Source organism: Hyperoodon ampullatus (assembly GCF_949752795.1).
Source record: "Hyperoodon ampullatus genome assembly, chromosome: 9".
In the NCBI taxonomy this organism is placed as follows: Eukaryota; Metazoa; Chordata; class Mammalia; order Artiodactyla; family Ziphiidae; genus Hyperoodon; species Hyperoodon ampullatus.
The window spans coordinates 79,916,311-79,932,811 of NC_136922.1; the positions used below are offsets into that span (position 1 = coordinate 79,916,311).

The 16,501-nt window shown below is 37.6% G+C and overlaps 1 protein-coding gene across 2 annotated transcripts in view; it reads left to right on the forward strand.

Moving 5' to 3' along the window:
• The window catches only part of CPED1 (cadherin like and PC-esterase domain containing 1), a gene marked incomplete at both ends in the record, with an annotated part of 313,895 nt that extends 307,919 nt beyond the window's left edge, over positions 1 to 5,976 (forward strand). For both annotated transcript variants that reach the window (XM_079711564.1, XM_079711565.1), the window contains one exon: positions 5,737 to 5,976. In XM_079711564.1, the coding sequence (XP_079567690.1) occupies positions 5,737 to 5,976 (240 nt within the window). The remainder of the gene's footprint in view (positions 1 to 5,736) is intronic.
• Positions 5,977 to 16,501: the final 10,525 nt, after the last annotated feature.

Sequence of the window (16,501 nt, forward strand, 5' to 3'; positions counted from 1 at the left end):
TAAATTAAATTTTTAAAAAAGGAAATTCATAGTTATTTTAGATGCAGCAATTAATTGACATGGTAACACATTCATTCTGATGACTATTTATGTGAAATCAATTTTGAGTGTTGAAGTTACATGAATTTAATAGTAAAAGTTGCCATGTACTTTTGTCCTGTAATTTATAACACTTTTTCATCTGTTTGGGAAGTCTTACAATAGCCATTGACCCAAACCAGTCAAGTTGAATTATGGGCATTTGTATGCCTTCTAAAATGTCTGTGTGCCCAAGTCCTTAATTATATAGAGATGTGGAAAGATATACAATCATAAAGTGGGAGACTTCTTAGCATATAAGAAGCCTAAGAGAAAGCAAAAGTTACTTCTACACACCAAAGCACAGAATTTTTGCTGGACTGAGTCACAGAAAAATGTGATCATCTACATAACCTATAATATCTTATCCCCATTGCAGCCCTTGATTCCAGCTCCGAAATTACTCCTCTCCAAGTTTCCATAGATACTATAATAAAAATCTGTTACTGTTTTGAAACACTATAATCTTTACTTAAAAGTCTATTCCTATTTGTAACTTAATCTAAATTTGAACATTGCTGTGAGAAAAAAAATTTTTTATTATTACACTTATACTTGTGATTAGGGAACAATGCTGATCTAACAGGTTATCACACTTTATGGAGACCAATTGTCCTTCACTTTCTCTTCCTAATTTTAAGTATAATTTGACACAGCAAAGTCACAAAAAGAAAATAATGACAACAAAACTAAAGACAAGGAGTTACTTTGGATTATTTTAAAGTGGCAAAAAAGAACAATAAAACTCCAGCTAACACTCATGTTTCAAGTAATGTAAACATTTCCCCAATCACATGGGTATGTGTTATTAACCATATGTAGTAGTTCCTTTTTCCTCTAGGTGGATGCGTCTCTTTCTCAGTTGTTGAGTCGTATGCACCCAGATTTAGAGAAGTTTTTGGAAGCATCAAGATGTTAGTATTTTTCTCTGATTGAGGTGACCCCCGTACACAAACATCTAGAGTCCTTTGTCTCTGGTTCAAGACCTAAATCTTTCACCATTGTTTTCTAATAGCTCATTTTTGTTGTTTACTATTATTATGCCCCAGAGATAAACCTAACATTTGTATTGCTAACACGTCTTTCAAAGCCACATTCCTGTCACCACTGTAGTTGGAATTTAGTAACCCCAAATGGTCCTCTGATTTTGGAAGGACTCACATGGGCACATTTCTACACATAAGATCAAAGGAAAGAAACAGTTCGCTCTTTACTGTACAGGTATCAAACATCCTTCACTTGCATAACATTTCCAAGACTTAAAAATGTAGCTAATTCCTCTTCCTCCACTTTAGAGTCAATAAGAGTAGGTAAAATACAGTAATATTTTGAAACTCAGAGATAGCAGTTTGACGGCAATACCAGACACCAAATTTTACAAATAAGTTCAAAGAAATAATAGCTGTGTGAACAAGTTATCATGGCCACCATAAATTAGCACTGTCTCCTTAATGTACTAACTAAGAACTATTCATTACACGGAAACAACATGGTGCCTGACCTTGGGGATCTAGTCTCAGACAATGTCTTTGAAGTCATTTCATTCTTGTTCTTACTTCAAGTGTCTTAGATATGTGTCTTTATATAGTCCCCTTGAGAGTAGGGACCATCTGAATTACTCCACGTGTTTCCTAACACAGAGAACTCTGAAGATTGAAAGATGGATATTATATGGCAAAAATAAATCATAAATTTTAATTTTGTAAGATACAGCATCACTTTGTTTCTCTTCTACTGCTTTTCTATTATAAAAGGATTACATAAATTCTTGCTAATGCTAAACATTTTTAAATTAAGTATATACAATAAAAACAAAAATACTTTTGTTTTTACACTACACACACACCATCAATTTTCACTCCCTTCTTCATTGGAGACCCTATTAGCAGTTTGGCACTTAGCTCCACTTTAAACACACACTCTTGATTTTAATCCTGTGCAATTAAAACTATTAGGCTGTCAACATTTATGGTCACTGGATTTATATGACATTGGGTGCTATTTAGAACTACCTTATTTCTCCATGAAAATTTTTAGGGAACAGGCAGTTTATAAAATACATTTTAACCTACAGTGTGAAAATTTCTGTTTTTTCTATCTCAGTATTGAATTCTGCTTATACTTTGCTTATACAGCCAACAAATTGAGTCCATGGTAGGTTGATGGAAGACTCAAGTCCTGTTGATGAATGAATATCTGGTATTGAAAGTATCCTCTCATCACTGCTTTTCTTTTTTTCCAAATGGTCTTGGCTATTTTCCTACACTTATTCTTTAAGATCTGTTTTAGAATTCCTTTGTCACATACCCCCAAATCCTGCTGTGATTAAAATTGGAATAGCTCTTTAATTAACTTGGGATGATTTGACATGTTATGTCTTTCCATTTATTCATGTTTTCTTTTATGTCTCATTAAATTTTTGACACATTTTTCACCTGTGTCCTATAGATTATCATTGAACTTGACGAAGTTGTTTTAATATTGTAATGAAATCTTTTCTCTAATATATCTCTTATTAATTATTGATAGAATATAGAAAGCTATATAATTTTTAAATATTAACTTTAAAATATCTCCTTATTTTACTGTAGATTTCTTTGAGTTTTCAGGGCAAACAATCATATAGCTACAAATAATTCTTTGGTAATCTCCTATGACAAAATATTTCATAATATTGAAGCTTAACATTCCTGAAATAAATTGTATGTGCTAGTAATACAGCCCATAATACTGCTAGATTTTTTAAATGCTCCTAGATTCCATTTACAGTAACATTTTGGGAGGATTTTTTATGTCTGTGTTTTGACAAATCAAAATTGAAATCAGGGCTTCCCTGGTGGCACAGTGGTTGAGAGTCCGCCTGCCGATGCAGGGGACACGGGTTCGTGCCCTGGTCCGGGAGGATCCCACATGCCGCGGAGCGGCTGGGCTTGTGAGCCATGGCCGCTGAGCCTGCGCGTCCGGAGCCTGTGCTCCGCAACGGGAGAGGCCACAACAGTGAGAGGCCCGCGTACCGCAAAAAAAAAAATTGAAATCATTCTTTCTCTGTAAGTTTGTCAGCTTTTAGGATTCATCAGGGTGATACTGGCTTAACAAAAGAATTGGGAAACTCATTATCTTTGATTATTTCCTGAAAAATAGTTTTCAAAGGAAACCAACTGACTTAGGTATTGTTGGGCCAATCCCTGGCATGGCTGTGTAGGGGTCAATCTCATATAGCATAATAGAAGCTTTCCCTGTAGGAGGCATTAGGCTGGTCTTCAGAAGCTGGTGGAGACGCCATCTTTCCATCTTCCTTTCTCAGACATCATCTTAGTGATTTAAAAATAGAAGTATATCGTCAACCTTCCCACTGTGATCTGGCAAAATACTGACACTACTCCCAAGTGGAAGCTACATGCTTCAGCAAATACACTGGAAATAAGTATTTTTTGTATATCCCTTTTATGAATCACTTTCAAGATTGCTGTAAGCATTTAAACTAGCATTATCCAACACTGGTAATGCAACATTAAATGCAACCCTGAAATCACACAAAACGTTAAAATTTTTAAGGAATATGACCTTTTTGCATTGGGATGAACCTTTTTATATTTTTCATGTAATTAGCATGCAGATCATCAGGCAATTGAAAAAGCCAGAACTTAAGATAACATTATATAAACAAAATTAACCTTATTTTGGCTTCAGAACATTGGAATAATATTTTTTCAGGGTTGACTGTAATATTTATGCTTCAGTGTTTCCTTAAGTAAACTTCCTTAAGAATGTTCACTTATCTTGCTATAGGTGAATACAAACCTCCTCCAAAATGGACAAAACCTTCAGGAAAACATTGGTGCACCTCCCCAGCCTATCATATTTAAAGTTATTGTACAACCAAACAGACGTAGAAGGAGCGGCGCATGATAGAAACTTACAATGTTGGGATCTGGAATATTAATCAGTGGTTAACTGCAGACTGAGCTGTAAATTATGATCCATAGGGATTCCTCACCACAACCCGCTGATTTCACTGAACTTCTTAAGAGTTACTTCATCTGAGGGCCTGATCATGAAAAGCCAAACCTCCCATAGTTACAAAAAAACAATTCATTTATTTGGGGTTAGCAGGGTATATTGCCTTTAAAAGGCATTCCTGTTATATTTTTCTTCAAGATGGGAATAGCTTCAATGTTTTTACGATTACAAAGTAATGCATATTCATTGCAGTAAAATTAAAAAGTCAAGACCCAAAATTTACAAAGAATACCTTTTAAATTGCCTATCATTCCTCCACCTAAAGATCACTGCTCTTAACCTTTCGGTGTAGACTGTTATAGAATTTCTATTCAAATAACTCTTCTAAAAAGGTTCCCGCTCACTTACAACATAACTAAAAATACCTACCTTCAAAATAGATCGCATGCTTCTTTTTTCAAATATTCTATATTGTTGGAACTGTTTTCATTGCATTCTTTTATATGGGATCAAAAAATATGTACCTAAATCATTACATAGCCCTCAAAAGAATCTTTAAAATCCATATGTGCTAGTGTTGCTTTCATTAGTCATCAGTAATAAATAATGTGTCCATAGTGACTGAAAATGTCTTACAGTTGCATTAATTTGATGAAATTAAAGATTTGCTATTCATTTGTAAACACACCCCAAAAATTTTTGCCAGTATTTTCTCTTTTCCCTACTTCTCAACCCTCCCCTCCCCCAGTCTCTCTGGGTCCCCACCTGGTTTTCTCTGACTTTTGTTGCTAACTCCCTGAGATATATTAACCCAGTGATTAAAGCTGACAATTATAGGATTTCACCAGAGCAAAGTTTTACATAGTGTACAAATAGACAATAAATATGGCCTCTTTGTTTTTATGTGTGTGTGTGAATATTCATAAAATGTCCATGAAGAGAATCCCAAAGAAACTATAATATATGTTGCTTCTGGGGAGGCTGTTGAGTGACTAAAAGAGGAGAAGAGATGGGAAGGAAACTTTTTATTATATACTCTTTTATGCTTTATAAATGCTTATACTGCCTATTCAAAACAATTTTAAGGTAAAACTATACATATGTACAAACATTTATAAAGTTATTAGCTTAATAGAGCATAGGCTGCTCCTTCAGATTCCATGACTTACTAAGTGCCCAGAGAAATGAAACTAACTGTAACAGCGTCAGCTTATGGGTGTGCAATGCAAAACTATTTTCTCTTTTCTCTTAAAATAGTTATCATTCTATAAAAGGATGCCATGACAGGCTTAGGGTACCATGTTTGAATCAGTGACTCAGCAAAGGCATGTCAGTGTCCTCTGTATGTTAGCATCTGGCCTAAACACACACACACACACACACACACACACACACACACACAGCAGTGTGACAGAGACACTATCTGAGACTACTCCTTAGCTGCATTAAAGACAGATGCCCTGAGGTAAGAAAAGGGGCAGAAATTCTAATTTAAACCTTGGTCCTTTTTGAAAGATAAGTTACATTGGTTCTTGGTCATGTCAATTATATTCATGCCCTTTGGGCAACATCTATAACATCTATGTGCTGGAGGTGTTTTTTTCAAGTGTGTGAGTTAGTTATCCTGCTCTTTGCAGGTCTCAAATGTCCTTGATTTTACCTCACTATTTTTTTTTTTTTTTTGCTCTTTATTTGCAGGTAGTGAAATCAAAATTATCCAAAGAATATCACTTTCTTAAAATGAAACGATCAAGAAATCATATTGTGGGAAAATATTTCAGCAATCAAAGCAAAGTAAAACAACGACAACAAGACTCTGTAACAAATGTTCAATCACCGTATCATGTCAGAGGTCCAGTTAATCAGGTTTGCTCTGAAATCCTTCTCAGCAGGATGTGTGTCAGTGAAAGAACTGTGCAGACTCTGCAGAAGGACTGAACTTGGAATAGGATTCAAGTCACTCACCCGGACACTGGTTTAGCAGCCAAATCCTGTGCATTATGTGTATTTTGGTTCCACCACCCATGCTGAGGCACACCGGCACACACAAACACACCAATGCACACATAGCTAAAAAAGCCATAGCACTTTCTTTTTCTACAGCTTTATAAAGTTAGGATGTGCACGTGGAAATCAGCTGGTTTCAAGATGAAAGACAGAATTAGAAAATGGTGACCTGAAGTATAATCATAAACTAGATCCACTGTGGCCTGGGTATTGCATTGTGATAATAAAGAGAAATATAGACATTTGAAACATGGGGAGGAAAGATAATGCTCTTGATAATTGCCTTATCATCTTTATCGTTACCTTAGTATTGGAAAGGGGAAAAAGGAATTACATTACACCTGCAAGTGGGAATTATGCTTGTGCCCTTTACCAGGAGAGAACATGGCTTTGATGACGCTTTAGACTTTGTGAATCCAATGCTTACGAAAACCGCTTCTTCCTAGATTTTTAACATCCTATAACTGAAAGGAAAAGAATAGTAATGCTCCTCCAGGGAATTCTAAGAGATCCTATGAAAGTGATAGGAAGTGTAATATTTTACAGTTAAAACACCAATATATTTCTTTGCATTCTTTGTAGTTTTCATAAACATTCCCTCCTAGCCTGTCTGTGAACTTGGATGGGTAACTGCAGTCTAAGTTGATTAAATATGTAATTTTAAAGTGAGAAACAAAATATAATTCTTCATGGGTTACTTTATTATGTTTCATTGATGATATTACTTAAGAAAGCTTTTGTTTGCTGTTAGAGCTCTATATAATTTAACATTGCAATTATATTTTATGTAAATATTTTGCAAAGGATTAAGCGTTCTCAAGTGCATAGGCATTTATTTCCAGAAAGCATTTGTATATGTCCACAAATACTACTCTGTTACTAGTAACTGTATTTTGATTTTCCTGAGCAACTGTATCTAATCCAGATTTAGAAAAAACATATAATTATTTTTTTATAAAACTGTGGCATACATGTAAAACATATCTAATCCTAGTACTGAGAACTTTCTCTTCTATACTTTAAGTTTAAGATAGTAAATTTTTTTATTGTACAAACGCTTTGTTGTGAGATAACATCTCACAGTTACAATGGCTCTTAAAGGATTATTTTCCTTTTGGGGAAAAAAGGCTGAGAGGGTTAATTCAGTATTTAGCTGAAATTGCCAAATGTACGAATACCTCAATTTCATTACTATACAAAAACATAAAACTATTTTGATTGATCAGTTCCTTAGTATGACTACCCACCTCCTTTAAATACTCTATTTTTATATATATTTTTATATGAAAGTAAATATGAATTTATATTTAACGGTCTTAAATTATATCTAGGAACGAATATCACTTGATATAAACAATACATACCTGCATATGACGATGATAAATTTTTTAAAAGAATGGTACAGAATTAACTTTTAAAATGAAAGATTTTCTAGTATCTGCAGCTATATGCAAGCATCATTTTTAGGTTTTCAGTGGTTTTTTAATGATATAAAATGTTGCCAATTCATGTAGCTTCTCCATCCTGTTTTAATGTACAGTATTACATATTCTGTAACAGATTTATAGTCAGTGGATGTTTCTTGTAATTTACTGTCAACCTAACTGTAATACACTTCTGACTGAGGTTAGCTTTGCATTTACCTCTTCACCACTGCAATAATAATGGATTTTAGAAACAATTTAATAATACAATTAATAAATGTCTTACTAGTAATAGTCTGTGTTTAGAGAGTATTTTTTTTCCTTTTTACTGGAGGTATACACCATATATTCAGTGATCCCTTGGCAGAGATATCATCCCATGGATTCAACTACTAAAGTGTGGTTCAATAAGATAAGATATACTTCCTTCCAACCCTGATATCCTCTAAATTTTTATCAAATGAACTCCCTGCTGTACAATGACCAAAGCTTTTGAACACAGTGCAGTGATGAGTTTTGTTTATAAGGCACTGAAATGCTACTAATCATTTTAGTTACTCCTTAATTGAATAAACTACATTTTATTTACCTTGGGGAAATAAGTGTGTGTATGTTTGTGCACGTGTATGTGTGTGTGCTTCACAAGTTCATAATTTGAATGAGAAAAAATAGAGTATGCATTTTCACATATCTTTCGATGTAAAGGTTAAAGGAAGTGAATTATTTTTGGTAAAAATTGATTAATATCCAATCTAAATTAAACTAAAGAAAACATTTATAATATTAAAAGTCAAGAATAACTGCATAAGCATTTCCAAGCATCCCTGTTGACATTGTGTGTGTGTGCATGTGTGCATTTAAAGGCACAGTACACTATTGCCAGCCATCCAAGTAGGCAAAGAGGATCCCATAGGGACATATGAAAAGGAAGGTTCACCATCGGCTTTATACTTGGATCATTTAATCTTCTTTATGTAGTTCCCTCTGTTCTGCAGTCTTTGCTACAGAACGATTCCCACAAGGCATTGGGGAAAAAATCACTGATACTTTAGGATTCTCTAGGATTCTCTATGTATAGTATCATGTCATCTGCAAACAGTGACAGCTTTACTTCTTCTTTTCTGATTGGATTCCTTTTATTTCTTTTTCTTCTCTGATTGCTGAGGCTAAAACTTCTAAAATTATGGTGAAAAATAGTGGTGAGAGTGGGAAACCTTGTCTTGTTCTTGATCTTAGAAGAAATGTTTTCAGTCTTTCACCATTGAGAATGATGTTGGCTGTGGGTTTATCATATATGGCCTTTATTACGTTGAGGTAGGTTCCCTCTATGCCTACTTTCTGGAGAGTTTTTATCATAAATGGGTGTTGAATTCTGTCAAAAGTTTTTCTGCATCTATTGAGATGATCATATGGTTTTTATCCTTCAATTTTTTAATATGGTGTATCACGTTGATTGATTTTGCATATATTGAAGAACTCTTGCATTCCTGGGATAAACCCCACTTGATCATGGTGTATGATCCTTTTAATGTGCTGTTGGATTCTGTTTGCTAGTATTTTGTTGAGGATTTTTGCATCTATGTTCATCAGTGATATTGGCCTATAGTTTTCTTTTTTTGTGATGTCTTTGTCTGGTTTTGGTATCAGGGTGATGGTGGCCTGAGTTTGGGAGTGTTCCTCCCTTGGAGAAAAGGGAACCCTCTTGCACTGTTGGTGGGAATGTAAACTGATACAGCCACTATGGACAACAGTATGGAGGTTCCTTAAAAAACTAAAAATACAATTACCATATGATCCAGCAATCCCACTACTGGGCATATACCCTGAGAAAATCATAATTCAAAAAGAGTCATGTACCACAATCTTCATTGCAGCACTATTTACAATAGCCAGGACATGGAAGCAGCCTAAGTGTCCATTGACAGATGAATGGATATAGAAGATGTGGCACATATATACAATGGAACATTACTCAGCCATAAAAAGAAAGGAAATTGAGTTATTTGTAGTGAGGTGGATGGACCTAGAGTCTGTCATACAGAGTGAAGTAAGTCAGAAAGAGAAAAAAAAATACTGTATGCTAACACATATATATGGAATCTAAAAAAAAAAAAATGGTTCTGATGAACCTAGGGGCAGGACAGAAATAAAGATGCAGATGTAGGGAATGGACTTGAAGACATGGGGAGGGGGAAGGGTAAGCTGGGATGAAGTGAGAAAGTAACATTGACATATATACACTACCAAATGTAAAATAGATGGCTAGTGGGAAGCAGCCCCATAGCACAGGGAGATCAGCTCGGTGCTTTGTGACCACCTAGAGGGGTGGGACAGGGAGGGTGGGAGGGAGATGCAAGAGGGAGGGGATATGGGGATATATGTATACATATAGCTGATTCACTTTGTTATACAGCAGAAACTAACACAACATTGTAAAGCAACTATACTCCAATAAAGATGTTTAAAAGAAAAAGCATTGATTCTTGAGATGGAAATAGTTCTGGTAATGTTTATGGGGAAAAAATAATGCTGTTCTGCATCTAAAATTTCTTCTTTTAGTTCCATTTCACTGAAAGATTCCAAGAAGAAATACAGAAACTGGTCAAAAATTATGTAACCCAATAAGAGTTATTTCAAAGCCGTAATGCTTTGGCATGGTGGGAGTGGGGTGAAGAGGAGTGGCGGGTGTCTAATACAGTGATAAGAGCTCAGAGAGGTGATCAGGGTTAGGATCTTATTAAATATTATCTTACGGGCTCCTTAATTTGAGCAAATACTGAGAGAATCATCAGTGTCTAAAATTTTTCTCTGAGCATTTTCATCTTATAAAAAGAAAGTTAAAAATGTCATCAAAATCAGTGGCTAGGATTATTGTATTTAAAATGAACACACAAGACTTTGAGTAAGCTTATATGGGCTGATAACTTCAAAAACATGTATCCAAGTACAAAACGATACTGCACTACAGCATATTCTACCATTTTGACTGGATCAAGGAGTAAGTGCTCTGCCAATACTACTGTAGTTTTGTTTTTTTTTTTAATATGTTTTTAAAGTTCAAATGATTTTGACTGCTCTTCGGAACCAAGGCATTTTGATAGATCACTTCAACTTAAGGAGATGAACTAGACGTCGTCAGAAACCCCAAAGACCTACTAAAGACAGCAGGATACTGCCAGTCCCTACAAAATAGATTTTGTATTTGCCCCAGCTTCCAAGGTTTCTTACTGTCAAAAAGCCTTTTATCATGTTTTTTTGTTTGTTTGTTTGTTTGCGGTACGCGGGCCTCTCACTGTTGTGGCCTCTCCCGTTGCGGAGCACAGGCTCCGGAAGCGCAGGCTCCGGACGCGCAGGCTCAGCGGCCATGGCTCACGGGCCTAGCCGCTCCGCGGCATGTGGGATCTTCCCGGACCGGGGCACGAACCCGTGTCCCCTGCATCGGCAGGCGGACTCTCAACCACTGCGCCACCAGGCAAGCCCTATCGTGTTTTTATTGCTGCGGTAACTGCTATTAGAAACTTCCATATTTCTTTTACAGTTCAGTCACTTGGTGTATGGGACTGTAGAACTCATTTTTTTCTGATTCAGACCGTGCAGTCCCCTCCTAAAATCATGCTCCATTTGTTTTCCCTATGTTCGTTGAAATATAAAGAATTTGTTTTATAGCTCTATTAAATGTCGGACCACTATGCTTTACATACTCAATACACAATCAAAACACTAATTTGTAAAACTTATAAGAGTATTTACAATTTGATAAGTCTATCTACAGTGTAAATAAAGATAATAACTTAAACCCAACTAATGGTAAGAACAAAATTAAAGCAGCTACGTTTAGAAAAAAGCACTATAAAAGGATTCCTACAGGATCGTCATATCTAGGTAAGTTAGATTTTCAATTTGATTTATGCTGACTGGCATCTTTTCCCAAGTCCATAGCACTCTGCAAAGAACTGTTTTCACTTAGTTTTTAAAAGTCTTTTTTTCCAACTCTTTGTGTAATATATCTGGGGGGGAAATTGCATTTTAGATTAGGTTATGAGAAGACATTTAATATATCTAACCAAGTTATTTTCCTAAGAAATTTATGTGTAGCTTCATATTATTATTTCCATTACATGGAAAAGTAATTCTTATAAAAATCATTAAAATATTTATATCTTTTAAAAGCAAAGTAACTACAATTGATTATAGGCACATCAGAATTCAGAAACAACATGGTGTCATAAGTATAAAGGGTATTCAGCTGATTCTCAACTTGTGATTTTTCTTATTTTATGGTTGGCTGGTGAAATACATCAGTTTGATGCAGCTTTTAGTGCTAGGCTAAACGATTTAATGGTGATGGTATGTGATTTATTTATATATTTTGTTCAATTGTACTTCCATATTTAAAAAATAATAAAATCTGTTCAAAATCTGTAGATTAAAATCTCAGTATATGGCATCAAGGTCAACATTTTGATTTTCTTTACAGTCCATAATTTAATTTTTTATTTGGTCTATAATTTGCTTTTAAAATTAAATTATGAATTTGTATATTAGAAAAAAATTTTAAGAACATTAAAATAAAATGGGCATATGTTGTAACATATGTTCAATCATATATCCACTCATCTCCACTTTGATACGAGGTTGTTTGGTCTTCTGTAGATCTTCTTACATTAATAGCTGAAGGTTTGGGATTCAGGACTCTTGACGTCCCTTTGCGGTAAAAACATGGAGATGAGATTATGGTACAAAATGCCAGCACTGGGCTTCCCTGGTGGCGCAGTGGTTGAGAGTCCGCCTGCCGGTGCAGGGGACACGGGTTCGTGCCCCGGTCTGGGAGGATCCCACGTGCCGCGGAGCGGCTGGGCCCGTGAGCCATGGCCGCTGAGCCTGCGCGTCCAGAGCCTGTGCTCCGCAACGGGAGAGGCCACAACAGTGAGAGGCCCGCGTACCTCAAAAAAAAAAAAAAAAAAAATGCCAGCACTGAAGCCAGTGTGGCTTATGTTAATGCGTTAGGCCCATCACCATCAGAACTGGTTGGAAAGGGGGGCTACAGCAGAGGAGAGAGCCTCTTCCCGCACTGGGTTCTGGGATGGATAAAAATTATGAGCACCTCCAGCTGCCTTTGACAGCCCTGGACATCTCTTCAGACCTCTTCTTAATACACAAGTCACTTCGGAGGGTCTCATTCCTAAGGAAAAAATAAATAATAGTTTTCAAACTTTATTGGACCCAAAATTATAACCTAGATTAACCAAATAGCAGCTGAATGTGCCTTTAATGATACCTTCTTATTTATAATCAGGAAATATAGAAAGTGACCTCTAACCACCAACATAGCATATCCTCTGGAGAACTTGGAACAGCAATCCATTCCTCACTTCATTTTTTTTTCACCCATGGGATCATTCACCCTACTGCTTGTCCTCAGCTTTGCCTTTGAAACTGAACATGTGTGCAGTCTTTTCCGCATGCATTTAATATGTAATACAGGATACATTTTAAAACTTACATTTTTACTCTCTCCTCCTTGCCTTAGTTACATGTAACATGAAGCTTATGTTTTAACAGTCATGAGCTCTCCAGTTTTACAGTATCATAAAAAGAGTTTATGAGCCTTTTGTTAAAACTCGGTGCCTATGTCATTGGCAGGGCATGAAATTATTTTCAGCTACTTCTTCTACTTATAAGATAAAATTTGGTCTGAATTAAGAATCACACAGGGGGAAATTGAAACAATGCCTTTGTAGCCTAAAATGAGTTTAGTCATCAAATGACACAGATTCGGGTTCACCAGTTTCCACCACATGTGCATACCCCCCGGGGAAAACCTGGTCTCTGTTCATACTTGTCTCTAAAAAGTCCCCATTTCAATGTTCACATTAGTTATGCAAAATCAATGGCATGTTTTTAAAGGGTGTGGATACAACCTTAGCACAAGTTTTTCCTGCCAAGAACAGGAATCATTTCAATAGGATGGAGTTTCCAGGGCCATGTTATTGGTAAACACCGGAACTCTCTTGGCCACCTACCCTATAAATAAATGGAAATCTTCCATGAATTATTTATGGATTCTGAGATGAGGCTGATACAGACATTGTATCTCAGATTTCTATTTCCCAGAAGGATGGGCAGTCTCAAGTGGGTGATCGGCCTAAGTGGTGTTTTTCTGTTTCCTGGGGTCATCATAAGCGTTTGAAGTACTGAGTCGCTGGAAGTCGATTTCTCTCCCAATGGAAGCCCCCCTGGGCAGCATCTTCAGTAAACTGTTATCAATTACAGTGCAAATAAATGCCTTCCCTTCACCACTGAGCACAGACTTGTTATCCTGCCTCTGCAGACATGAAAGCACAAACTTGGAGGCCAAAACCAAGCCTTCTCTGGTCTGTGTCTGGGCAGAGGGTGTGTGTCAAATAAGGGATTCAGAAATGGATTCTGGATTATTTTAAACAAAAGTTCATACTGAGAAAAAAATACACACACACACACTTGTGTAAATATGTGTGTCTTTGTGTGCATACACATACACACAAAATAAAATAGATGGTCGAGAGGTACCAAATCATCTTTTAGTCATTATATTAGTTTCTTTGAAACATTCCTCTTAATTCTGATTTATAACGCTGTGGAAAACCTTTAGAGTAACAGGTTCTCCATCTCTGGAGGCCTCAGCCAGGTGCTCGTCTGGACACGCAGGGAATGTAGCTGGAGGTCTCTGCCAGGCAGAGCCTGGAGGGGCGTGCGAGGGGGCGGGGTCTGGCAGATGCTTCTCTCTGGGAGGTGACAAGCGACCCAACTGCCAGAAACCATCAGCTTGAGAAGATGTTAGGAAAAGCTGGACTCCGCTAAGATGATAAAGAGAACTTGGAGAAGGAAGGAGGCCGGGGCAGCTCTGTGCCCTGTTGAAACTAAAAATGGATCATTAGGGCTTTCTGGGAGCAATTACTCTTGGTCGGGGTTGCAGTCATGAGCTCCGCCCCCTCGCCTCCGCCCTCCTCTCCCCCTCCCAGCTTTCCTGAGGGGCTCTGATCTCTCTCACCGGGCTTTCCCGCTGGCAAACGCTGACGTGGATGAGGAGAGAGAGGGCGGCTTAACTGAATCCTGTAAGCTGTGGCGAGGGCACCGTTGCATGCAAGGCACTTGGCAGGATCACAGTGGTACAGCTCATTAGGTTAAAACGGAACTGCCTCCCCCAGTGGAATTTGTCCCCCTTTCGGTTACTTCTGCAATCCCCATATCCAACTCTGTCATTGCACTACCACATTATATAATAATTATCTAAACTCCCCAATTTTTATTCGCCACCCCCATCCCCCCACTAACCTGAGCCCCTCAAGGCCTGGAATTGACTTTTTTTTTTTTAACATCTTTATTGGAGTATAATTGCTTTACAGTGGTGTGTTAGTTTCTGCTGTATAACAAAGTGAATCAGCTATACATATACATATAACTCCATATCCCCTCCCTCTTGCGTCTCCCTGCCACCCTCCCTATCCCACCCCGCTAGGTGGTCACAAAGCATCCATTTGACCTCCTTGGGCTATGCAGCAGCTTCCCACTAGCCACTGGGATTGACTCTTATGCAAGTTTCTACCATATACTTCCTAACACAGTGTCGGAGCTCAACATATCTCAGCTCAGATGCCATCTCCTCTAGGAATCGTCCTCTGATTCCCCAAATACTGGTCAAAGTGGCCTTTCTTTGTGCTTCCTCAGCGCTCTCTGCTTCCCCCCATCCGAAGCTTTATCTTTTTTTTTTTTTTTTTGTCTGTTTAATAATTTGTACCCACTGGAATATCAAATCCACAAGGAAGGAACTGAGTTTTTGTTTGTTTGGTTGTGCTTATTTACTATTTATTTTTAACTGTTTTATTGAGATACAGTTTACATACCATAAAATTCCCTCATTTCAAGTGTACAATTCAGTGGTTTTTAGTGTATTTATACATGTTTGCAACCATCACCATAATCTAACTTTAGGACATTTTTGTCCCCCTAAAACAAATACAGCAGTCGCTCTCCATCCTTCCCCTTTTCCACTCCAACCTTAGGTGACCACTGGTCTGCTTTCTGTTCCTATAGATCAACTTGCCCTGAATATTTCCTATAAATGGAGTCATACAATATGTGGTCTTTTGCCTCTGGCTTCTTTCACTTAGTATTTTAATCTTTGCATTCTCAGTTTAGAAATAAATTGCTTAGCACAGAAAAGACATTCAATGAATTTTTCTAACATGAAAAAATAAATGCACTAACCAACTCTAGCATTTTCTGGAGCTAGAAGTTGTGCTCAAAATAGAGCTCGTCCAAGAGACTTTGACAAAGTCTTATGTTAGAAATAGCATTAGCGTTTCCTAAGCCCTTTTTAGCAGGTGCCAATTGTTTGTTTGTTCCCATGGGGCCCCTTGGACTGAGGTGAGGCACGAAGAGGTAGCTGGGGGAGGTGTGAGCCACACATGGGAGCTGCCTGCCTGGGCTCCGGGGAGGCTGCTGGGTGCTCAGGGAGCTGCTGACGCCACGTGCCGGGCCCTAAGTTTTGCAGCCCACGCAGGTCTGAGGTGCCCCTGCCTCCTCTTCGCTGGACCAAGTCACTGCTCATGTCAGCACTCACAGATGCTCTTTCCGCCCCGCCCTGTCAGAACGGGAGAGGGTTTGATGAAGTCATGCCCAGGGGTAATGAATAATCAGGCCCTATGCCTCAAGCCCGCAGAAGGGTACTAAGGTTTTCAGAGAGGTCAAAGTCAGACATTTTTAGTTGTAGAATTTCAGAAATCAGCTGTCCAGAAATGGGGCTGTTGGAAGAAGCGAGAAGCATCACATAACGTATCTCAAAGATTCTGCCATTCCCAAGAACAGAGGAGACAGGAGAGAGGCTGTAGAGATGGCCCCATCCAGAGCTGCCTGCTAACCTGACCCCGGGGTTTGTGGGAAGATGCTCCTTCAGGCGTGCATACCAGTGAGGCACGGCTTCTGATCTGTAGAAATATTTCTATTAACTTTCTTTTTCTACTGTACTATTGTCAACTGCAATATTAATGTAG